The sequence below is a fragment of the Dasypus novemcinctus genome, chromosome 3, assembly GCF_030445035.2.
Source record: "Dasypus novemcinctus isolate mDasNov1 chromosome 3, mDasNov1.1.hap2, whole genome shotgun sequence".
Taxonomy (NCBI): domain Eukaryota; kingdom Metazoa; phylum Chordata; class Mammalia; order Cingulata; family Dasypodidae; genus Dasypus; species Dasypus novemcinctus.
Window position 1 is genome coordinate 79,355,889 of NC_080675.1, and position 27,135 is coordinate 79,383,023.

The window sequence follows — 27,135 nt, forward strand, 5'->3', positions numbered from 1 at the left end:
CCAGCTTCCTCCCCATCGGAGGTGGCACTGGGCCTTAGGCTAGACCTGCAATCTGACCTGGATGGAAAGAAGCCAGTCCCCACCACCACTGTGATTCTCAGTCCACCCGCTTCCCCTCATGCCAGGCACAGAGTTAAGATGGCGGCTCCCGGCCTCTTCTTGGACAGGCTCAAACTTTAGCTGTTCTCAGGATTATACTTTAGCCGGCTGAATTTACTCATCAGTAGCTGAAGTTGGTGCCCAACCATCTCTTTCTCCCCCATTTTTGGGAAGTGGAGCTTTCAATTCGAGTCACAGAACAGCTCCTGAGGCAGCTTGTGCCTCCAGTGGAGGATGGGCACCAACCTTCGTGGTGTAGAGCATTCTACTTATGAGTCTTCTCTGCAAATGGGCAGTCTCCTCCTTCCATTCCTTCAAGGATGTTGCAGGATGCCCTTCTGGCCTCCTGAAGCCCCCAAACAGGTTCTTCAGCTAGCTCAGATAGCTCTGGGTGTTTACTAACTGCCCTGTAGCAGGAGTTGCCTCTAGGATCTCCTTACTCTGCCGCCATCTTGCTGGTTGTTCTTTAAAGGGTTTTTGTTTGGTTGGTTGATTGGTTGGGTTTTTTTTAAGATTTATTTTATTTATTTCTCTCCCCTTCCCTTCCTCCCCCTGTTGTCTGTTCTCTGTGTCCATTCGCTATGTGTTCTTCTGTGTTCATTTATATTCTTGTCAGGCGGCACCGGGAATCTTTGTCTCTTTTTGTTGCGTCATCTTACTGTGTCAGCAATCCGTGTGTGTGGTGCCATTCCTGGGCAGGCTGCGTTTTTTTGCATGGGGCGGCTCCCCTTGCGGGCCACACTCCTTGTGCGTGGGGCACCCCTATGCAGAGGGGCACCCCTGCGTGGCACAGCACTCCTTGCATGCTGCAGCACTGCACGTGGGCCAGCTCACCACACAGGCCAGGAGGCCCTGGGTATCAAACCCTGGACCTCCTATATGGTAGGCAGATGCTCTTTCAGTTGAGCCACATCCACTTCCTTGTTTGTTATTTTAGGATGTATAGTATCTACCATAGAAAAGTAAAACCTGTCAAAATTGTGAACAATATGTAGTAAAGCAACTGTCAGTGTGGAAAAGATATTTCTTCTATTTTCTCAAATAATTTAAATCAATTTAAAGTAAAATCTACTCTGTCAAGGTTGGGACTAAATTCAAGCCAGGTTTCACTTAATTCTATATATTTGAAGAATATAAGTCATGTAATACTTCCTTGATACTTTCACTGCCATTTTCCATTAAAAAAATAATAGCAACTTTTAAGTCCAGCAGAAAGGGTAGATTTACCTGACCTAATACATCATCATAGTTAGTAGAAAACCTTCTTTTAGTAGAAATCAAAAAAGCTTGTGAACATTAGTTTTGCTATATTCTGATTTTCTTTTTTCTCTATTCTCTGACTCTTACCCTTAATGTGCTTTATAAGACTTTTCTATATAACAAACAGGCTTATGTTTTAGTTCTCTTAGGGTATTAGTTTCTCTTTAATAAAAGGTTAAATGTTTAAACTTAATCATAGAAACCAGTTGTCTTATACCAGTTCACCTTTTTTAAAAAAATCACTTTCTGTATTGGTATTTTTTCTCCTGAATTTAATAAATTCCACATTAGTGGTAATAAGTTGAGGCCTCGAACATGTGTCCTCTTACAAATGAACAATTGGATATCATTAGGTCGTCCTCCCTTTCCTTTGTACATATATCTTTAGGTGTGTTAATCCATTCAGTAGACACATTAATGAGCACCAGTTGAAGTGTAATATTGGAAGAAGCAAGGCTTGTTGACCTCAGCATAGAGTTTAATACCTCTAATTAAATTAGATAGTCAGCAGTCAGTATAAAGAAATAGCCATGCCTCTGGCAAGCTAGAATTATTTATAACTCTAGTTATTTGTTTTAAACTTGGTAGGAGAAAATCATTTATATCCATTTTATAGAAACTAATTTTAGTTTTTACTTTTATTTAAGATATCATGTGGTGATTTTATAAATTATTTTTAAATATTTTCTCCCAGTGAAAGGTAAATATCCTTGGATTTATTTAAGTGGAACAATTTTATTTCTTGTAAAGAGAAGCTTTTTCAAGTCTGAAGACAATTATCATAGAATTTTCATAACTTTTTAAACAGATAACCAAAGATTTAGTCTAGGAGGGTAGTTTCTATTAGAAATATTATACCACCGTATCATAAATCCTGGTAGAACCCAGTCCAGCCATCTGTTTCTACAAATTATCTCTACCTGAGGAAGACTGATGGAAAATAGTTAAAAATAATTTCCACTTAGCTGAGTTTATTCACCCCTAAAAATCAAAAGTGCTGCAAGCATTGGTATAAAGTGTTCACAGAAGCCTCTCTCATTTCCTCTGTCTCCTTGTTCTAGCCACTTACTGATACTTTGCTGAATATCATCCTTTTAAGAGTTTGATGAAGATCAAGTTGAGATAATGGTAACATACTTAGTTAGACTCTCTAGTCTATCTTTCATTTCCTGGACCCCCAAAAGAGGGGAAAGAAGCACTTTATTTAAGTCAGTTTCCTCTGAAATACTTTTAGTGTAATAGATAGCATTTCACTTTCTTTCTTGAAATTTGGTCACAATAGTTTCATAAATAAATGAGCCTTCCTGGCCTACATAGTCCTATTTTAATCTTAAATCTTTTTTCTTTATTTTATATAGAAATAAAATTAAAATATACTTTCCAAAGAGATGTACTAAATGCAGCCTGGAGAACGAATTTTTTTAAAAATTTAAGGAATAATACCAAAAAATTTTTCATTGTTTTGGTAAAATTGTAGCTGATATAATAGTTAATAAAATATTTAGGGAAGCTATGCTTTTGGTCCAAAATAAAATAACCTTTCACTAAATAATACCATTGTCATATGGATTCTACCCAGTACCCCAATTTCTACAAGTATTTGCCTGGTAACAAGAATAGAAGATAGAGAAACCAGGAAATATAAACAGTTGAGAGGAAATTTATCTCATCACTGTCAGTGATATAATTTGGATGGGATAGCAGTGTCTTCTTGTTACATGTAGAATAAAATTCTAATTCCTCACTTTAGTCTTCAGTCTACTGCATGATTTGGCCACCTACCTACCTGCCTACATCTCTGATCTCATCTCCCATCACTTAACATTTACCACATTTGGCCACAGTGGCTGTCATTCTGCTTTCCAACATGTCAAGCTCATTCCCATCTCAGGAACTATGCACTTACTGTTCCCTCTGTTTGAAATGTTCTTTCTCTACATCATCAGGCTTCCTCATTTTCGTTGTTCTAGTCTCAATATGACAATTCCTCCAAGGGACCTTTGCAGACCATTCTAGCTAAAGAAGCCCCTACACCACTAGAATGTAAGGTTGTAAGGAAGAAGGATTTTTTGTCTCTGTTTTGTTTACTGATATATCCCCAACTCCTAGTACCAGGCCTATTGGTAATTAATAAATATTTGTTGAATGAAATACTGTAACTATCACATCCATAAATCAGAAGAACTGTCTCTAAATAAAGATAGCTTTATCATTATCAAAGTAACATAAAAACATAAATGCCATAATTGCAGATCATTCTATTTTTTATGCTATGTATGTAATATAGGAAAAAATTTCCAAGGTAAATATGTTATATTATCTTTTTAATAGTCAATAGTATTTATTGACTGCCTTCTCTGCTAAGGCACAGTACTAGATGTTACACTTAATGCCTTCAAGAAACTTTCCTTAATTACTAAATATGAATGATTCACACAGCAAGTAAATGTATGAAAATGTATATGTTTATAAGAATGTGTATGTAAGTATGTATTTTCTCATGACTGAGGGTATATGATAGTGTATATTTCCCTAAGTGTATGAGTGTCTGTGAAGTGGAGAAAGAATGTGGGCTTAGAGCAGGATTAATACTCGGGTTATTCTCCCAAAGTAACTAACTTCTACACATTCTATAGCTATTCAGGCACCATTTTAGATTAGTTTTCTTAGCTGCTTGCATTCAGAGAAGTATATTTAGAGTATGTATCTGCATTTGTAATTACTCATTTATTGTTTGCTTATTTTAGTCAGTCTCCTCCACTGAGATCGAAGATTTGTGAAAACAGAGACCATGTCTGTTTTTCCTCATCACTGTGTCTGCAGGAGCTACCTCAGTGCATTTAATCAGCTCTAAATTCATATTTGCTAATGTATGAAAAAATACTTAGGAAGGCAGGAGGGAGGAAGGATAGAAGAAGGCCTTTTAAGAATTCACTGACCTAGCCCAGGTATATACAATGATGACTTGCGTTTGACCTAGTCCAACAATAGAGGAAATAGAAAGGAATATACAAAAAAGGAATATACTTTTTTTAAAAAATTAAAAATATATTATTAGAGGTATAGAAAGGAAAACATTAGAATCAGAGAAAACTTTCAGGTTTTCACCTTGAGTAATTATGATTAGTTGTTAAATGCTATAACAGAAATGGGGAAATCAGGAGAGTAAGCTGATTTTTTTGAGAGAGATGATATAGTTTCTTTAAATAAAATCTAATGTCCTGCCCTAGATGAATAATACTTGATGGCACTGAGGAAATCTAGAATTAACTCTGGAGTCACTGCTGATAATCATAGAAAATTAGAACACTTACATAAGATGAGCAAACATCCTGATTTTACAAAAGGACATAGACTGGAGAAATTACCAACATTCATGAGCTCCATATCAATGCCTGGCAAAACAGGATTATTAAACAGATGGTTTGTGAGCACTTAAATAATGAAGTAGTGATCACTAGGAGCCAACATGAGTTCACCATAACAAATAACGTCAAAGTAACTTCATTTGTTTTAATAGGATTACTAGTTCAGGGAGCCATGATAGTATAAAGCATTTTGTTGTGGACAGGTTGAAGAAATGTGGTCTTATGATAGTTCAGCACGTACATTCATAACTGACTGTATAACCATACCCAGAGCAGATAAATTATTTAATGAGAGGCAACATTAGTGTGGGTTTTGTTTTTGTTTTTGTGTTTTGGTTGGGTTTTTTTTTGGCGTAATCTGTATTTCTTTTTGTTGGCGTCATGTTGTGTCAGCTCTCCATGTGTGCGGCACCATTTTTGGGCAGGCTGCACCTTCTTTTGCGCTGGGTGGCTCTCCTTACGGGATGCACTCCTTGCGCGTGGGGCTCCCCTACGCAGGGGACACCCCTGCATAGCAGGGCACTCCTTGCGCGCACAGCACTGCACGTGGGCCAGCCCCACACGGGTCAAGGAGGCCCGAGGTTTGAACCGCAGACCTCCCATGTAGTAGGCAGATACCCTATCCACTGGGCCAAGTCCACTTCCCTAGTATGAGTTTTGGGACCAGCCTGCCTACCTGGGTTTGAAAATTTAAATGAGTTGATTATCCCAAAGACCTTAGAACAGTAAGCACTCAATAAATGTTGGGTATTTTTTTCAACCAGGGGGAAGGTATATAATGACTTGCTATAAGGCTCCTAACTAACTTGTCCAATTTGACATTTTTATACAAAACCTAAATGAAGATCCAAGAATTTGAATTTGAGATAACCCATAGCTAGGAAAGAGAGCCAACATGTTGAACAGCAGTCAGGCTAACAAAGTAGGCTCAAAGATAATCTGAACTTCAAAGTAAAACTTAAGAATAAATATAAAATCCTATCTTTAGTAGCATGTGGTTGTACCTGCTTTTATAAGAACTTTGTTAGTAAAAGACCCAGAAATTTGAATTGAATACAAGTTCAGTTTGAGCCAACCTTGTAAAAATGCAGAAACTAATGTAGTGAACAGAACAAAGGAAGGTATAACCCTACTATGGGTGGCTGTATTAGTCAAAACATGTATTAATATTGCATTCTATTCCAGAATTTAAAAGAAACATCAGTAAACTGAGTCAATAATCCAGGATAGTGAATGGGTTTGTTAAGAGAAACTAAGGACACTTTGAATCTGGAAAAGTTGAAATGTATATTAGATTGATCTTAAAGTTATCTGAAAAGATAATACATGGAATGGTAATGGGATTTATTTTGTAAGGCTCATTTTGGAAGAACCAGCTTCAAGACAGCAGGTTTTAGCTAAGTATAAAGATTGTTCTTATGAAGATTGTAGCTCTTTAAAAATTGAACAGGCTGATTTGTGAATTAGTAAGCTACCCAACCTTAGAATTTAAGTGGAGATAGGATCACTGTTAGGGATATGGTAGTGAGAGTTCCTGTATTAGATGAGAATTTAGAACTTTAAGGCTTCTATATTCTCTAATGTATTAAGGACTTCAGTTTTAGGCATGTCAAATTTCATTTAAATAACCTGGTGATATTGTTCTGTCTTCATAAATTAATAATGATAATCTGTAGCCTATTATATATACCATGAATTCCAAAATGACTTCAAAAGCAATTCAAGTGAATTTGGAGGAATGGTTTGCCAATCATTTTAACAGGCCTATCCCATGTACAGAAAACTTGTACTCTCAGAAATGAATTGGTATCTGGGTCCAAAAACATGTGAATATATGATGCAATCTGATATGTCCATCAGAGATAAGGCATAAATAAGATAAATATGAAATAGTATGTAAAGTATTTATGTCACATATACACACTTCTGAGATTTCTCTTAACTACTTAAAATTCATTCTGTCAGTAGTCTTTCAAAAATCCCCAAGATACATAGCAGTGATTAACAATTTCTCAACTTGTGCTTAATTATTCTATAACACATTTTAAATATATAAAGATATAAAAACATGCCTCATCATGACAGCATAAAATAATTACTTTTTCAGCATTTGAATATAAATAAGGGATTTTCTTGAAGCTTTTTCCTTAAAATGTTCGAACATGTTTAGAATGACTTTATTATTATGCACATGGTTCTGTGCCAGAAATCATTACAACATCTTGGCAAAAATGTATTGTTCTTTTCCCTTAAACTTCTATAAGACTTTTAATATTCTGTGGTAGATATTTGAAGGAAAACTTCAGTTATAAGATAAAAGTGCAGTTGCCCTTTCCCCTCATTTCTTTAGATAAGTGGGCACTAGAAATTATAGATAGTTTTGGCAAGAGTTCAAGGGTTAATGTAGCAGATAAATAAAAGGAATTTTCTGTAAATTGAGACCTGCATTATTTCAGTTGTCTTGGCTTTCCTAACCTAACTCATTTAATTTTAAAAAAGTAAATACTTAAATTCTTCCTGACAGTGTGCTCAGCTTTTACTATCGTTTATTACTTCAATTATACTTGATATCACTTAAAACAATCTGCCATTTGGAAATCTCAGTATAGCCTGGAGCTTAGTATTAGATCTGGCTGCTATTGTAACATGTACAGCATATGACATTAATGTATCAAAATTAGATTGGATCATCCCTCCTGGTTAAATTTATTTCACATTTCTTTTGTATTCAGTTAACTTAAACTTATTAGGGAAGCTGACACATGGGTATGGCTGTATAGGAAGGATATTTTTAAAGTATTTTGATTAAAAAATGAAATTATAGAGCCATGCCTTTTCTGAGTTGCAGTCTTTTTTGCTTTTTAAAAATGTCACAAAGCCCAAGCCCCACAATTTATGTCATTCGAGTTGTGTATATATTTATTGTTCAAGTTAATGAGAATTAAAACTTTCAAAATAAACTATTTTTAATGTTTGAAGCCGACCATCATGTATTTAAACCAGCAAAAAAATATATATATATATGGTTTCAATGAAAATAGTCTACTTTTTAAAAAAGTCTTCCTTTAAAAAAATAAAATCTTTGTACTATACTTCTAAAATAATTGATTCTTCTTTATAGATTTAGCTGGGCAATATCTTTAGGGTATTATCTGCTTCAATCCTATAATCTTTCGAAACATCCGAGAAGGAGAAGGTATTTCTTGCTTAGGAATGCAAATTTTAAAGTTTGGAATTTAGCTGTATCTCAAATACTGGCATTCATTGTGATTAAGATTTTCTAGGTAGATTTGTGTTTGGGACTTTAAAAACCATCAGAATATGGTTCTTAGCTTTTTTTTTTTTTTTTTTTGGTTAATATACTCCTATTTGATACATCCTCTCTCAGAAAAATATGAACACAGTGGTATTTTGAGTATTCAGACCCCTTCAGCTCAGGTTAAGAATCCAGGGTTAAAGAGTGACACTAATTGGATTTAACTTCCTTTCTTATTTAAATTATGCATTGTTTTTCCTATTTGTGGTCTTTAAGCCAAAATAAATTGCATGTTTCAAAAACGAAAACTGCCTGTTAGCTCATAGTGTATATATTGATGATACTTATCCTTATTTTTCTCTTCCAAACTTTCCCACCCACGATATGCCTGTTTGTTTGAATGGAAAAGCCTTGTCAGATAAGCAGCAAAAATTGACTCAAATGTTTGCAATGTTTGCAGTGGCAGAATCAGTAAATGTACTAGTCTAACCAAACTTTATATTAAAATACATGTTTATTCATAGTCTCTATGAAAAAAACTCAAGACTAATGGATATTAATTTCATTTTTCTAATAATTTATTAGAAATCCAACTTTAGGATGCTTTGCTTTTTTTACAGTTTTAATCATCATAATGTTAACTCTATCTGATTGCCAGAAATACCTTTGTGAACACCACAAATATTTAAATAACATTTTGAGAATATAACAATCTCCAGAAATCTATCTGGAAGAATTTTTAAGTTTCCTAGGCAAAGAAAATCTGAAAATGAATGTGTTAAACCAAATATACTCAACTTTCTTACTCAATAAGTAACTACCCAGTTTATGACTTTTCTATTTATTTTCTTACTCTTCCTGTTGCCTATTTCAGTCCATTTCATGGCTCATTAGCACATCCAGAGAGTCAGAATAAAAAGAAGAATCTAAAATCAGTCAGTTTTCTGATTTGTTTAAACACTCTTTTTAAAGGTTTGGTAGGGGAGAATTAGTGCTCGTTAAGAACAGTGTTTGGACTGTAAGGGGTTCTTTTATATCTAAGTTCTTTTGGTTTCCAGTTGACTATGGAGAATTGGAAATTATCTAATCTTCTGCAGTGTCCCCTAATGTCTTTGAGTATTGGGTTTCATGTGAAAAAGAGCAAATGAAATTTTAAAAAAATTTTTTGATCTATTTACAGTTTCCCTTTTTATAGATTGCTGTCAGTAACTGTATGACTATAGGTTTTTCTAAAGCACTATGTGCCATTTTCTTGGTTTTCCAGTTGAGACATTTAGGAAATGATGAAGTACACATTGTTTGGTCAGAGCATACTAGAGACTACAGGAGAGGAATTATTCCTACAGAATTTGGGGATGTCCTTATTGTAATATATCCAATGAAAAATCACATGTTCAGTATCCAGATACTGAAAAAACCAGAGGTAAGAGTTCTTTATTTTATATTTTAATATTTTTGAGTTGTATATGGAGTTATGAGTTTCTTTTTACCTTACAGAAAAAGATTGGAATAGGCATCCAGTTATGAAAATGAGAGACAGATCCTGCTAGCCATGTGGAATGTATTAACTTGATAGAATGGAGCTAAAACAGGATCAGCAGCAAGAAACTGTGTCCAAAAGGGTGAAGGCTATATAGTGCTAGAGTGAAAGTGCCTTAGTACTAAGCTCACTTACCTTTAATTAAGAGGATAATTACAGTTTCCTGAAAGACAAAAGAAATAATCATTTCCTTTAGAATAGGAATATGTGATTCATGGTTTTTAGTTGATACATTTTATTGAGATTACATAACTAGTTGTGGCACTTAATGAAAATTCTACAATGTAGGCGGTGACCTTGGCCCAGTGGTTAGGGCGTCCATCTACCACATGGGAGGTCTGCGGTTCAAGCCCTGGGCCTCCTTGACCCATGTGGAGCTGGCCCATGCCCAGTGCTGATGCGCGCAAAGAGTGCCCTGCCACGCAGGGTTGTCCCCCGCGTAGGGAAGCCCCACTTGCAAGGAGTATGCCCCATAAGGAGAGCCACCCAGCACGAAAGGAAGCGCAGCCTGCCCAAGAATGGCACTGCACACATGGAGAATGACACAAGACGACGCAACATAAACAAACACAGATTCCCGTGCCACTGACAACAGAAGCAGACAAAGAAGACGCAGCAAATAGACACAGAGAACAGACAGCCAGGGGAGAGAAATAAATAAATCTTAAAAAAAAAAAATTCTGCAATGTACAAGTAGTTCTGTTATCTATCCTATAAGTTAGATGTCTAATACCGTAGGGTTGAAACATGCTACTGCAAAAGTATTTTCTTTCTTTTTTTAAAATTTTTTTATTGTTTTTATTTTTATTTCTCTCCTCTTCCTCCCCACCCCGCCGCAGTTGTCTGTCCTCTGTGTCCATTTGCTGCGTCTTCATTGTCTGCTTCTGTTGTTGTCAGCAGCATGGGAATCTGTGTTTCTTTTTGTTGCATCATCTTGTTGTGTCAGCTCTCTGTGTGTGCGGCACCATTCCTGGACAGGCTACACTTTCTTTTGCGCTGGGCAGCTCTCCTTACGGGGCGCACTCCTTGCGCATGGGGCTCCCCTACGCGGGGGACACCCCTGCATGGCAGGGCACTCCCTGCGCACAGCAGCACTGTGCATGGGCCAGCTCCACACGGGTCAAGGAGGCCCGGGGTTTGAACCGCAGACCTCCCATGTGGTAAACGGACGCCTTATCCACTGGGCCAAGTCCGCTTCCCATTTTCTTTCAAGATAATAAAAATTTGGTGGTATTTTGGAGTCTTTCTCTTTTTTTTAATTGAATATTTTTAGTTTATAGAAAATCTGCTTTTTGACAGTTAAACATGAATCTTCAGGATTCCTTGAATTGGGCTACATTTACCATGTGTGAATTTAGACTTATGGCCAGGCTTGGCCAGGTTTTTTTAGGGTTCATCTAAAGAAAAACACAGATGTTAGCAAACTACAGCCCACAGCCTGTACAGCCTGTGAGCTAAGAATGGTTTGTAAATTTTTAAAGGGTATTTTTTAGAAAATCAAAAATATACAGCAGAGACCAGCTGTGGCCACAAAGCCTGAATATTTACTGTTTTATACACAGCTAATGTCTATGCTGTCAGCTGCCATATGTGCCAACCATATTCAAGTGAAATAACTTTTGAAATTGTCACTCACGTGATAAAATGACATTTAATTATTAAACATGGATTTTTTTTCTGCAATAAGCCAGTAATAAAAGTGTTTTAGATTCTATAATAAGGCTTATTATCATACAAAAGTACGGAAAAAATCTTGCCTGTAAGAATATTTATCTTCCCTGTGTTTGCTCAGTAGAGAATTAACTTACGTTGAATCTTTGTCTACAATTGACTACAAAAATTTGAAAATTGGCAGAGTGTATAAATCATTTAGTCTGTTACACAAAAAGCACAAAGTTCTTGTGAATAGACAGTCCGTAGACTTCTGGCTTTTTGGTTCACTTGTTACATCTAATATGAGTGACCCATCATGAGATAAGAATTGAATTCAAATATTATTTCTACTGAGGAAAAACTAAAGAGGGAGTAAAAAAAAAAAAACGTTTTTAAATGTAAGCAGTATCTTGATTGCTCTTGTTTACAACCTTTCTAGCATGTATTTGACTATAAAATTATTTTCTAATTTGTCAATCAGGTTCCCTTCTTTGGTCCTCTTTTTGATGGTGCTATTGTAAATGGAAAAGTCCTACCCATTATGGTCAGAGCAACAGCTATAAATGCAAGCCGTGCTTTGAAATCATTGATTCCATTATATCAAAACTTGTATCCTTTTTTAACAGTATGGTTTCCACTATTAAGTATATGTCTACTTAAAGATAAGGTTAGTATTTCTTATGGATTGTTAAGATCGTTGAGCTTCTGTTCATTTATATATAGGTAGTAGATTTCCTTCCCAATGTTTGAGCAGTTATGATATTTGAATGATGTGTTTTCTTTTTTATACATTTAATCTGTACTAAACTTATAGTTAATTAATCACATTCCTACTATGTGCCAGGTGTACTCTGCTACTTGGTGGTACAGATAACTGAAACAGTCCTTACAAAGATTCACAATCTTGTTGGGAAAACTCACTATTTTCAGTATATATGCTGTAACAGAGGTATGCATAGGGTGTTCCGAAGTATAATAACAAGGATTCTCTCACTCAGTTGGAGAGGGTGGTGGTGTTGGGAAGCTTCTGAAAAAGTGTTTGGTCGAACTAATCTTGTAGGATGACTAAAAGTTAATCAGGTGGATGAAAGGAAGAAGAATATTCCAAGCAGAGGGAGCAATATAGTCACAAAAGTATAGGAGGACATGGAGTGTTTAAGAATATGGATTCTGGAGCCAGATTGCCGGGACTCAAATCCTGGCCACCTGTTTCTTAACTGAGTAGCCTTGGACATGTTATTTAACTTCTCTGAGTCTCAGTTTCCTTATGATTGATCTTAATCTAGTTCATGAGGTTATGAGCACTAAATGAGTATGTGGTATTTGGTATAATCACATAATGGTGCATTCATTACTTCAGTCGTTATGTATAAGAATAACGCTCTTAGAACGTTCCTGGCACATAGTTTTAAAATTTAAATTGTTTTCTTATATTCCTTTCTAAAATGGATATATGTTTTTGGATACTTTTTTCATATGATTCAAAATATTTAGCCATTATTTTTCTTTTACATAATAACTTCTAGATCAGGGGTTCTTAACCAAGGGGTCTGTGAGCTTAAATTGAAATTCAGAAAAAAACATTCTTCTGGGGACGTGTTGGTGTGTGTGTGATATATTTATTAAATAATATACAGTATAGTGTGTACTTAGTCCATGGTTTTAACCTGACTGGCAAAGGGGTCCATGGAACAAAACAGTTTAAGAACCCCTGCTCTAGATAGTAAAGTTTTAAAGGAAGGTTCCATTCCATATGAAATGGATTTGTCATAACCTGATAGTCTACCACACATTTTCTTCTTTTGATGAAAATTGACTTAAGCAATCAGATTCCTGTGTAATTTCTCATGTATTCCAATACTATAAGATGAATTTACAGGTGGTTCATGGCATGTTAAAATGATTAAGCTTAATGCCACTTATATAGCATTTCTGATTTTTGTCAGTTTTATCTTATTTTAAGTAGAAAACTCATTCAGAATACTCATTTTAACTAGAGAGATGAAAACAGAATAGCAGCTATGTACAGCAAGGGAAGCACTGAGATATTGAGAGGTGATGGGGTTTTTTTGTCTCTTTTTTTGTTATTGTTATTGTAATAATGAAAATGATCTAATAATGATTGAAGGGATGAATACACAACTATGTGATTATACCAAATACAATTGAGATATGTATCAATAAAATTGATTGTTAAAAAAAAAGTACTCATTTTAGTGAAAAGGTAAGGATTTACAGGCCTTGAATTGATTAACCAAAACAAGATTTGGAGGCACCTCTCACCCTCTAGCATGCCTGCACCCATGTCTCAGGTATGTACTTATCTCATTTCTAGTTTTCTTGTTTCTTAATAAAATCTTTACTCCCTTGCCTACCCTATGGCATATCTGAAAAAAAGAAGGGGGGGAAAAAAGAATATTTGGAGAAATCTACTTAATATGAATCTACCAATTGAGGAGAAATTTCAGTGGGGATGTAATACCCTGAGTAGTATAAAATGGAGCAAGATTTGTTTTCTAACACGTCTTTGACTATGCAGTCTGTTGCTCTTTTTTGAAGACTGTAACGGTGTTAAGGATTCAAGAGGGCCTTCTAGAGTTCTTGTGAACCCTGCTGAGCTAACCCAGAAACCAGTTCCTTTACCTTTGGGGCCTAGAACATTGAAAGTACTTCAACGCAGGTATAAGTAAGCTATGAGGAGAGTGATTCATGAAACTGACACTCACAGTTTACATACAACATGCTTTTTAGGAATTACAACTTCTCTCTCCAGATACAGAATCTCTTTCCTTTGTACAAAACAGTATACTTAGTGACAAATTCTTCCTTTCCTAATCTTTGTCTAAAATTTTAATTCTTCTGAGTTTTATCATATTGTGATACTTTCATAAAAGTTTTATAATTTTATTTTATCTCTTCGTGTGTATTTTTCAGACTTATTGTCTCCTGAATGTCTCTAGGAAGGCACTTATCTTACCTGAAGTATACCCATAAATTGATTTTATCCACATTTTTAGTTCCACAGAGGTTGTCTACCTTTTGGCCTTTGCCTCATTTCACAAAAAGTAGAGCACAGAAGTATATATAAAAGTTTTCACTTTACTGAGTAAAAAGTGCATGCCTTGAATATTTTTGGAAAGCAGTGAGAGATCAATTCTAGATTATAATGCACAATTCTATCTGCCACTTGTGTCATATAACAAGAACTCAGATTTACTGAGCAAAGAAAGTGTTTCTGGCTTGAGATACAAACAATATTTAAGATGTACACCTTAACAAGTAGTTTAAAAATACAAAATCAAGAGTGTTGGGAATATGGCGTTTTTTCTGAAGACATTAAAAGAGTTCATACTTTTTAGAACCATTTCAAATTTTCATATTATGCTAGAGGTATGAAAGCTAGATTTGGAGTTAGAAAACTGATTTAGTTTGGATTCGGCCTTGGGATCTTGGACAAGTCACTAAATCTCTGAGTTACACTTTCTTCATCTGCACAAGGAGTGGTAAGATCTAGCTTAGAATTATGGAGATTAAATGAGATGATTTGGATGTGCTTAGTAAATGAAATAATCACTGGATGTAAACTAGCATTATTTTGTGCATTGATTAATTCTGTTATAAAAATTATAGTCAGGAAGTGGCTGTGGCTCAGTCAATTGGGCTCCCATCTATCGTATGGGAGGCCCTGGGTTTGCTTCCTGGGGCCTCCTTGTGAGGGCAGGCTCACCTGCAAGTGCCGCAGAGTGCTGCCCGGCCTGCAAGCACCACAGAGAGCAGACTCAGCAAGGTGATGCAACGAAAAGGGAGACAAAAACACAGAAGAGCGCACAGTGAATGGACAGAGAGAGCAGACAACAAGCAAGCCGCAAGGATGGGAGGAAAAGAAATAAAAAATAAATACAGACACAGAGGAACACCCAGTGAATGGATACAGAGAGCAGACAGCAAGCAAAAAAAAAAAAAAATTACAGTCAGTGTAAAACAACTCTACCCAAATGCCTAATTGGGTTCTTATATTTGGTAGTTTGGTTGGTTGGTTGATTTATTGGGTTGGATTTTCAGAAGTTTTTAATGGCTAGAGACGTTAATAGATACCACATTGGAAGAAATTCTGAGATGAAAACTAAAATTTAAGGTGAAAATAATAAACGTGAACAATTTATTTAAATAGCGAATCTGAAAAGTTCCTGCAGCAAAACTGCTTCTGAGACACCTAAAGTAAAAACGTTAAATTGATCAAACAAAGTTTTCCTGACTTGGGAAGCTTGAATTTTAGAAACTATCTGGAAACTGTTTTCCTGTACTATTTAAGTATCTAGTAGAGATTCTCCTAGGCCTTGCTAATCTTAGGAACATAGTCACCTTCACAAAGATTCATAACACATCTATATATTATTTATAAATTTTTAGGAAAAATAGCCATATAAGTGGATTACTTGATTGTGAAATTAAATTTTTCAAGTGTATATTTTTGACAATCCAAATAAATTCCTATTAAGGAAAAATCATGCATTCTAAAACAAATCAATAAACATAAATTACAACAGAAATTGAGATGGAAGTAATCTTTGAAAACCACTAGAATTAATACTTTAATCCTCATCAGAGGAAATGAAGGATTAAAAAAAACATGTAATAAACTCAATTGTATTTAGATAATTGTATGGCTGTCAGTTATTTTATGCCCAATAAAAGTACCCACTAAGATTCCACAACATACATTGTGCTATTTATGATCATTAAATACAGTTTAAATTTTATCCTAGGAGCATCTTCTCTAACTATGAATCTGATGTTCACTAAATGAGGACAGTATTGATTGTCATATGCTGCTCAAATCGATCATGCTGGCAGTCAGAATTACAGTAATCTGTCAGTATTGATGACTCTCTTTCAAGCTTTGAAACCTCTCCTTCACTTGTCGTTTCTTGCAGTACTTATACTTGCAAAGCATTTCTTTGCGATCTTTCTTTTTTTTTGGTCCCTTAAGCTCGATTTGTTGGTTTGCCCATGCAATTAGAATTGAAATGCAATACTGAGGAAAAAAGATTAGGCAGATTGTAGGTAACGATTAGAACTGAGGGGCATTTCAAGTATGATCTTGGCCATCATTTTTCAGTTACCTGTTGAATGAGTATTTTTGTTGTTGTTTTGTGGTTTCGGTTTTTTGTTTTGTATTTTTTTGTGGGAATAATAATTCTAAAGCATTAATTTTATGATCTGTAGCTCTCATGACTCTATTCCTTAAATAAAAATTTGAAAATAATTATTTCTTTTTGTTCAAGACATTTTTTACTATGACTTTTGAATGTATAAATGTTAAATATGCTATCTTATATGTACAGTTTCTTAATGTAGAGCAGTTTTCAGAAGTTACTGTATATAATCATGACCTATTTTTCTTAATTTTTTCTTTTTACCATTAATTGTAAAATTAATTTAGAAAAGTACATGGATTGCAATGGTGAATAACTACAGTTTAACTATTAATCAGGTCAAGAGATAGAACTCCACTATTGTTTTTCTTTCAAAAATATTTATTGATCACTGACATGGTGGTGCCTTGGTAAAGAAGCAAAGACAAATCAGATGTTAATCTTGCCCTCACTAGGATTGTAATCTATTAGGGGTGAGAGTAATATATACATTAATAATTATAATACAAAGTGAAATATGTATCACAATAAGGTTAATAGGCAAAATGCTATGGTAGTTCCAAAGAAGAAGAAATTACTTTGGAGTAAAATCAGTAGAGCATGTGTAGGAAATGTGGCATTGATCTGGGCCTCAATGGAGTTGGGATATGAGTCAATGAAAAGTAGCATGTCTGTTGTTCTTAAAATTTATGTTTTGGAGCTTTCTGTTTATATAGATATGTATATCATTTATATAATACTTTGAAGTATAAAGTATTAGGGGATGTTTTATGGTTAAATAGCATCTTTAAAGAATGTTTTATTCCTACACTTAATATTCTTTCCTACCACACCAATATTTGATTTCTTTCCTAATATGTTTAGATTTAGCTTTTTCTTAAATGCCAAAATTGGGTTTCCGTTTACCTTTATCAGACAAATTATGAGAAGTCAAGATCATTATTTAGTCACAATTTGTTATCCCTTGAAGTTCTACTGCTCAAATGGAAAAAACCTGTTGCAAAAATATGAGGGCCAAACTAAATGAAATATAATTGATTGGTTATGCTGATGAAGTTTGCCATTCATTATAGCAAAACATTATGAAACCTCTTAGGTGCCCCATCGATATTGCTTCCATTTCACATTAGAAGAAAATGACTTTATTGAGAAACTACATACTTTTAGTGTCTACTGTCTTTTGTAGATCATTTTGTATCAATAAGTATGGGCTATCCTTAATTCATAAGTTAATTATATTTAAAAATGTAGAAGCTGATTGTTTGGAAATCATCATAGACTTCAGTCAAACTCACTTATTAAAGTGTATCACTGTCTTGTAATTTTTTTTAATCAGTAAAAAAGAAGATAATAGTATCAAACGCAGGATTTTTGTAAGGATTAAATGAAATTATCAGCTCGAAGCAGTAAGCAGACTGTCATGTAGCAAGAACTCAGTAGATGTGTAGCTACATGGTAATTGATGATGTTATCAATATTATTATCCTCTACATTGATACTGGAAATGTTTTTCTAAAACACCAATCTAAGCATGCTGAAAGTATTAGAATGGCTCTTGACTGCTTATTGAAACAAGTCTAAATTTTTTGACTACCAGCAAGCAATTACTGTTAGCTTACTCCATCTCTTATTCCTCATTGTAGCTTTATCAAATATACCTGTACTCTTCCCAGTTCCACTCTCATCATCTCCCATTACACTGACACTCAAGTCACTTCATGTGTGTCCAGCTGAACTATATTTATCATCCCTGAATGCCCTTCTCTGTCAGACCCATAATTTTGCCCCAGGAATGCCCATCTCTCTTTTCTAGCTAATATGCTCGTTCTTCATAACCAAATAAGATACCCTTGTAAAAAAAAAAAATCTCTTCACTAAGAAAAATTAATTGCCCACACTGCCTAATAACATTGTGTTATAAGACTTAACCAAGTGTATGCACATACCAACAAGCCTTATTCATCCTTGTTTTACTGTCTTCCAGCATAGTGCGTGGCCCGTAATTAAATGGCTGGTAATTTGTTATAATATTTGGATTCATAGATGGCTATATTTGTAATTATTCATTTTTTTCTCTTTGACAGTTGTACTTCAGTAAGTTCACTCATAATTTTATTATGCATGTTTTTGGGGTTTATGATTATTATAGATAATTTTTAAGAATGAAAAGCCCCCAAGCATTTTGTTTGTTTTAGTATATTTGTAGCTTGCATCAGACTAGGCTATACCTCTTAAACTTAGTGGAAATTGTGTCTTGCACAGAAACAGCCAAAATAGCAAACATTTTATAATTGACTAATAAAGCAGCTTATTTTTATTAGAGGACAAAATAGTTTACTGATGATAATTTTCAGAGATCAATAAGCAGTGGGGTTTTTCTCCCCACTTACAAGGGGGAGAGGAATCTCATAGGATGAAAAGTGAGCTAAGACACCTCTGACCCAGTGATAGTGATAGAGGTTGTTTTGGGGACGATATAGCTGATGTCCCCACACACAAAGAGGCTGTGCATAGCTTTTGTCCTGAAGGCTCACACTTCCTGCTGTAAAGTAATGAAGGTGGTTAGCCACAAGAGAGTAGGAGAGAACAGCTATGGCAGTCTAAATAGATGCTGGTGAGGTCTCCAGTTTTGGTGCTTATGAACATTTCCAACATCTACATTAGTGATTCCTTTAGGAGTTCACAATACTTTCTCATTTGTTCTTTATACTTTATAAATGTAAGTCTTAAACTTCATGGAAAAATTGGTTATTTGTTAAATTCTCCAAGGTCTACAATTAATGGTCATTTGTGCTTCAAAAGAGAAGTTACTTCCTTAACTATCTCACAAGCTAGGTGATCGAAATTTTGTAAACTTTGAAATGCTTGCTGCCATTGTACTCTTGATATTAATCATTAGAGTAAGCCCTCTCCAGGAACAAATATTCTTATTTATCTAACAATCTGCTTTGTAATTAGAGCATTTAAGTCTCTTTTGTTAAAGACATGGGATTACTGTTAAAGAATTTTTTGCTGAAAAGCCTGTGCTAAATATCTCCTTAGATTGTGTTTTCCTGCCAACCCTTAAAATCTGTGTATGACCACAGGATAATTGTTTAAACAGGATGTGCACAATACTTCTGTGATGATTCCCAGTGTATTCTCTACAACATCAGTTTTATTCAATTATTTTCAAGGAATGGCTTATATGCCTGTTGGTGGTGATGTTGACATTTTGAGGGGCGTTCCAAACATTGTAGGAATATTTTTATTGTACACCTTTAAAGATGTCAGTTTTGGTCCAACAAATGTGACTGTCCTGTTGAAAATACATATAAGCAATAAATATACACCTCTGATATGCAGTAAGTTTGTAATGATAATGAAAGAACTTTATTCTGTGTAATTGAACCAAAAACTAATGAAAATATTGCCTAAAGAAATGGAAAGCTAACTACTTTGGAAAAAAGGATTTAATTTGAAGTTAATCTTTAATTCTGCCACAAAAGAATTTGAAATAGAGAATATGTCTGAAAATGGCTTGTCTATCTAGACAGAATCTTTTTTTTTTTTAAAGATTTATTTTATTTATTTCTCTCCCTCCCTCATTGCATGCACTCACTGTCTGCTCATCTTTTTTTTAGGAGGCACTGGTTACTCAACCTGGAATCTACCATGTGGGAGGGAGGTGCCCAATCACTTGACCTACTTCTACTCCCTGCATGTTGTGTCTCTCATTGTGTTTCCTCAGTGTGTTTCCTCATGTGTCTCCTCATTGCATCACCTCATTGCATCAGCTTGCTGTCTTACTTGTCTTCTTTAGGAGGCATTAGGAACGAAACCCAGGACCTCCCTTATGGAAGGCAGGCACCCAACTGCTTGAACCACATCTGCTTCCCAAGATGATCTTTTTTAAGGTTTTACTAATATAGACCAATAATAATTACTTTTCTTATATTAAATGATGGGCACTCACAAAACAACTTCAGTACGTGGCTGACTTCTGTTTCTATCAACACTGTTATTTTAGAGCTAGTTTGAATGTTTACTCTCTACCAAGAATTTAATGCACTAATGACCAATCTAAGTACTAAAAAAACCTATGTATTTCTTCACAAATAAGAAAAGATTACTAAACAATTTTGGATCATTTATTCACCAAATAACTATTGACTACCTACTATATAGACATTGAGAGAAAAGCTATGGATAGAAAAATAGAATTATTTCTTTCAAGGAGTTTACAGTCTAGTGCAGGGGAGAGAGTGCCCTATAGCTGAATGAATGTATAAATAAATAATTGAGGTGCATTTTGATGAAAATCCAGCAATAGTGATGTATACAAAGCAGAGTGGTAGCAGAGTAGGAAGTGATTACTTTTAAGTGGAGAGGATGGTGAGAAGTAGGAAGTTAGGAATGACTTTATAAGAAGCCTATTCTGCTCATTAATTCAAAGGCATGGAACACTACCAGTTGGATAAGGTCAGAGAAAAGTTTTTCAGGAGTAGGGGAATGGGAATGGTGGCAAAAAAAAGTGTGATTTGGTCAAGAAATAAGAGTTCAGCACTTCTGGGTGGTGTTAGTTAAAGGGAAGAATAGCAAATGAGGATCAAGAAGTAGGTCAAAACCAGAAAATGAGGTCAAGCAGGAAGAAAGTTAACCTAGACTTGGTTTTCTAATGTCACTGCCAATGATATGGCAGCCAGTGTCTAAGATGACAATTTTATATCTGCTTTTATATGATTTTTACCTATTAAATAGAACAGTTACTTTCCAAAGTAAGTTCATTTATTAGATTATTATGTGAATAGTCTTAATTTTTTATTAATTAGCTCTGCAGTAATTGCCAGGCTAAGTTGTTAATCAGCCCTGCTCTTCTTAATGAGACTAAGAAGGTCTCTAAATATTTGCTAATATTTACATGTTTGCCATTTTAAAAAGAGTATTTGAGATTTTCCTAATTCTTAAGTTTCATGATAACTCCTTATTCTTACATAACAATCCTTTTTTACATAAAAATACTTTAAGGTGGATAGGGTACATTTATACATTATTGATATATGAAGTACTTCTCATCATATTTTTAGAGTACATTTTTGGCTTTCAGCAAAAATACCAAAGGAAAAGGACTACCACTATCTTATCTGTTTTGTCAAATCCAGTGTGACAGTATGGTCCACATATGCCATTTGAGACAGTTGGGACATATCACAGTGCAACAGAAGGAAGATAGACAGCTCCATCAGGGCATGGGCAAACTATTCCTAAAATCAACAACGATTGGAGTTTTTTTACTTCTGTCTTTATCAACTTCTCACCTGTGCTAGAACAGGATTTTTTTTCTCTTTTAAACCCCTATGTTGTTGCTGCTTGCGATGAGGTTGCCTTGGCATGCTCACATTATTATTCACTACAGATATTACATAATGTGCAAGTTTTATTCTAGTCTTAGTTTAAATATAAAAACCACAATAGATTCAGATGCTGTTGGGAGATTTCAGAGAGCAAAGAGTAAAGAATATAAAGCTGAAATGAATCTTTAACCTTGTTTAACATAGGAATTGCAGAGCATTTAATCCATTCTTTCTTTTCACTAAATATAGGGACTTTTGCTATTGAATTTTTAATAATTCAATAATTAAAATTAAACTATGGGTCACAAATCTTTCAATTTTCTTCTAACTGCTTTTCCTCTCAAACAGTAGGCCATAGCCTATTTAATTCTTAACTTTTGCTTGCCAAACCACTGTTACAGTCCATCTGTTCATGCCAATTGTAAAGAAGGCTTGGTTTTTAGTGAAGCTTTGCATTTCACATAAGGTATGTGAAGTGAAATTTCACAGGGGACATGATGGATCCTGATTCTTAGTGATAAACCTTTGGGGCCATCAGGGTTGGCATATGGTTCAGTATGATATGAAGGCTTGGGTTCCCTGGCTTCACTTCTTTGGCGTGAAGCTGATAAAACCTGGCTCTTGAGTATTATTTCACTGGACACCAATCATGGGCAGCAGGAACTGCCCATTTAACTCTCTGTGGGAAGGAAGCCCAGAGAGCATTCACAATGGTACCATTGTCGAGTTGCAAACTGCTCTGAACAGCTTGACAGCACTAGGGAGGAGGGGAAGGGGTTGCTTTACTAATTGCTGTTCAGAAAAGAGAAGGAGCAAAAATAGCTGCTGTAGAACTGATGTTTTTACATTTACTTACTCTCTTGATAGGAGTGTTGACTTTTATTTAGCACCTAGCTACTATCAAAAAGAAAGTAAATGAATATAGTTAAGCGACTACCTGTAGTAATTCCTCATTAACATGCCATTATCTATATTCAGCCTATCAGATTATAACAGAATAAAAGTAACTTGCTTTATGATATTTTTTTATGTTTAGAAAACAGTGTATTTTTTGCCTTAAAAATTTTTTAAATGAGGGAAAGAGTGGCTTAAGATCATCCCAATTCACTTATCAGATAAAGACAAATTTGTCTTAATTTCCTTTACACTTTGCTGTTTAGAATTCCCAAATAGAATTGCTTCTTTATATATAAAGCACCATATGCCCTGATGTATAAACGCTCCTCTTGCCTTCCTGTTTTCTTCTGGTTTATCGCACGAGCAAGCAGTTGGTCATTCTGATGCAAAATAAAAAATAAAAAAAGGCAGTGATCTGCAACCTGAAAAAAAAAAAGTTAAAGCTTATTTTCAGTCCCCAGGTATCCTGACCCCACAGTCATATATTTCAATAGATTTTTTTTCCCTGTTGAATTTGGTTTGTCTAAATTATTTTACAATATTGTAATTTATGCACCATAACCTTAAGTAGAACCAGAGAGAGATATTTTAAGGAAACTTTTTTAAATCTGTAAATATTTGTAATGGGGTGCTCTTGGTATATTGGGGGACTATCAAACAAAGTTTTGTAGAATGAGTAACAGTCTGTAAAATTTACTAATATTCCATGTCCTCTCCTCTTAAATGATTTACTAAACAGACACCAGTGCAATATTTCAAAAACAATAATTCATTGAATGCCCATTCTTCCTTTTACTGCAGAATAGATTATATTTAAGTCAAGATTAATGGATAGATTTTAATGTTAAAGTCCAGTCTCTAAGCCTATCATTCCCTGGGGGAATATAGTGCATTAGTTTAAGCCAATATACTGCTTATCATAGGTTCTATGACACTGTCTTAAATGACAGTTTGCTGTACTTTGTTACTACTTACTATGATAATAAAATCACTTTTTTTGTATTCTTGATAATTATAGCATTTAAACAAAGTCTTAATTAAATTAGTGCACATTTATATAGAGATAATGCTTAAGTAATTGTACACTGTAAAATTTCACATAGTTATTTTTTTTCCATTTTGCAATCTATCAGAGCCCAAGTTTTAGTATTTAACTCAAACATATACATTTGCTTCCTCAACTTTAATGTACTCAATTTTTTGCTACCAAAAGGAACAAAACAAAGTGGTTATTTCTGGTATCTCCCAGTGTTTTTTAAACTCCTACTCTAATACTAGTGAGTCTATAGTAGTTCTCTATGGACTATGAAAGTTTCATTATTACTAAATTAATGATTTTTTCAAATAGAACTTGAGTGAAAGGACAAAACTTAAATTTCATTAAATTTGAAATCCATTTAATTTAGTTTTCCTTTTAGATGCTTTGCTTCATACAACTTGCATAAAAGTGGAATAGATACACATATTGCTCATCATATATTGATGCTTTCTGTAAGCCACCAGTGATTATTAGATTATTAAATCAGGAAGGATTTTCAGAACATTTAGGTAGTTTTAAATTTTTAATCCTATTTATTTAAGATTAATCTTTTAAATATATTTACATGAAATTTGGTAAAATTGGGCTTATCAACCTTTTAATGTTTTCATTTTGTAATTGACTGATTTATGAGCAATTATATATGGTCCAAATTTTATTCAATTCCAGCTTTCAATAATAGGGCTATCCTCACACTGCCTTAGCACCTGTTATGGATTTTGAGTCATCTGGCAGCCCATGGGACTTAGATAAAGAAGTACCAGGTGTCCTGCCTGTCTCCTAATTGAGACGCAGTGAAAACAATATAGACTTGGCAATATGTTTAAAAGGGATGGATTAAAGCCCAGCTTTGTCTACTCTGACAAATCACAGCTTTTCCTTCATGATGTAGATAGTATCAAGTATTAAAGAATTTCATTAATATAAGACATCATAAAAATCATAGATAATTTATCTTAACCTGTTGGAGATTTTGAGAAGAATTTCTGAAAAACTGTTAATACCAATATTCATACCATTTGTTTAGGGGAATTTTGTTTTTGCTGCATATGAACCAGAACCAAACCACATCTTTCTTGCAGAAATTAGCTACTATAGGAAAGAAATGGAGTTTCCTCCCCTTTCCCCTTCTCCCCTGAAAATTATTTCTTACCACACCTTGTTTATAAGATAAGCAATATTGTTTACTTTCTGCTTAAAAATGAGCAGCACTTATTAATCCATGATACTTAATTACCCTATATATATATATTGGAAAAATTACTGATAATTATGATAGTCTTGAGGTATAATTGCAAAATCTATCCATTTCTTTTTTCTCAATAAAATTCTTTATTTTTCTTTTTTTTTCCCCAAGTCTTTGTGTAATGATAGTGTCTAAGACTGTTTAGAGATATGTCAAGGCCTTGAAAAATGAAAATGCCAAATGTGGTTTATTTTTTCATACTTATTTTAGAGCTTGCCAAAGTTTTTATTGAGGATTTACAATTTTAGTGTATAGTCTTTCAAAACTTGCTGATTTTAGAATTTAAGCTAATATTCTTTGTTTTGGCCATTTGTGATATAATGAAAATACCTAATATACCTATTTTTCACACATAAACTAGACCCAGATCACTGAATGTGGTTGTAGAAAGAGCATTGAACTAAACCATGATTCTAGTTCCAACTCTGCCAGTCAGCAGTTTTTTTTCTGAGCAAGTATCTGTTTGTATTCTCCATCAAGGAAGGGTTTATTGCTGAATAAACATTTTGCTGACTTTGTGAAGTTTCCTGAAAGTAATGTTGATAGATGTATCCTGCCTCTAGTTCAGACTGTCCTAAATATTCTCAATAAATGATGACTTGTCTTGAATAGTTCTTCTCAAAATGGCCATTGTTTAAAGCCTATTTAAATTTTTCAAGTACTATTTTTGAGAGTATTACTTCCATTCTAATGGTGTACAGAGAAGTTTTTGAAATGTGCCTAATATGGTTTTAAAATTACCCCTCCTTTCATCTATAGAGATTTTCCCAGATACTTCCCTATTCTCCCTTTTTAATACATGTTCACTTAAAGAATAGAATTTGTTTAGCTAAAGTCATGGTCCCATACCATTGTGGAATTTATGAAAAAAAATTAATTTCTTTAAATTAAAAACATTGTCACAGTCAATGGATAAAATGTTTATTCAATGCTGACTTGTAATGAAATGTAATTATTTTCAACATTTAAGAATTTCTTCTTTAGGCAATTACTATAATTCTTTAGAGAAGTAAATATCAGTTTTCTTTTCCTTTAATGTTACACTTTACATATATGTCCATTGTGGTCTATTCAAAATTTCTTGTTTCAAAAAAGATCAGCAAGATCAAGGGAAGAGGTGGAACCACATGTTCTCACAAGTGTGATTCAAAACCTCTCTCTGAATCTATTTCTCTAAATCCCAACTGTATTTGCCCAAAGGAGTTTGCCCAAAGGGAGTCAAATTGAAATTAGAGGCACTGGATTTACTAGTGTAACAGACATCCTAATCTAAAACTTCATTCATTTCTCATTTATAAACAGTCATAAAGTGCTTGATAGGTGCCAGAGATATAAAGATAAAAAAAAATAGGCCCCATGACATTAGTTTCCCCACTATTCTAACCACAGAAATTGGCATTTGAAATTAAATAATATATATATAATTGCTGGATTACTGGTCTCTATAAAGCTAAGTGGCAACATAGAAGGACCACCAAAATCTGCCTCCAAGAATCAGGACAGAAACTATTTCTTAAGAAAATGTAGTTTCTTAAGAGAACAAACATGAGGAAAGATGCACATTTAAAGTTTAACAGTCAGCTTACCAGGGCAGGACCAGGCCCTCATAAGTCAGTCGGCAAAATTTCTAAGTAATTTTTACTATTGGAACTCTCCCTCTTCCCAAAATTATTGTTCTTGGATTCTTCTATGCAGAGAAAGGGAAAGAAATTCCTAAGTGCTAAAACTGCAAAGAAGCTACAGAAATATATGAGTGCAGGCAAGTGCTTTAAATTAGAAATTTCAAAATGGGCCTTAAATCCCTCAGGCTATACCCTTGAGCACAGATATAAACACTTCATACTTTTGTCTTTACTTATAAAAGAAGCCAATAGTTTTTTTTTCTTTTCCTGTTTAAGATATAAAACATTAAGCCTGATTTAAGAGGAAATTAAACAGTAATATGCCTTTGATATCTGTTCACAGTTACAATTTTCATAGTTCTTTTGTCATGGAAAATTATACTATAATTCTATAATCTTTATGGTACATCCTGAAAAGTTGTTAATAAAGCCAAATCTTATCTATTTGTTAAGTCAGTGAAATTCTGGACCTTCTAACTAGCTATGTGATTTAACAGCTCAATTTCCTCATAAAATGAGGAGTTTGACAACCTCTTTTGAATATGGTCCTATAGTTTATTAATTGCATTATAATTTCTGAGATGCTTATGCATTTCCATGTTTAAAAATGTTGCCTCCAGTACTTTAAAAAAATTATTCTTGAGAATACTTATATTCATTTTTGTT

The 27,135-nt window shown here is 34.2% G+C and overlaps 1 protein-coding gene across 7 annotated transcripts in view; it reads left to right on the forward strand.

Moving 5' to 3' along the window:
- RALGAPA1 (Ral GTPase activating protein catalytic subunit alpha 1) overlaps positions 1–27,135 on the forward strand; it is a 298,344-nt gene that overhangs the window by 254,807 nt on the left and 16,402 nt on the right. For all 7 annotated transcript variants that reach the window (XM_071213978.1, XM_071213981.1, XM_058293545.2 and 4 more), the window contains 2 exons: positions 9,248–9,406; positions 11,658–11,785. In XM_071213978.1, coding sequence (XP_071070079.1) covers positions 9,248–9,406; positions 11,658–11,785 — 287 coding nt within the window. The remainder of the gene's footprint in view (positions 1–9,247; positions 9,407–11,657; positions 11,786–27,135) is intronic.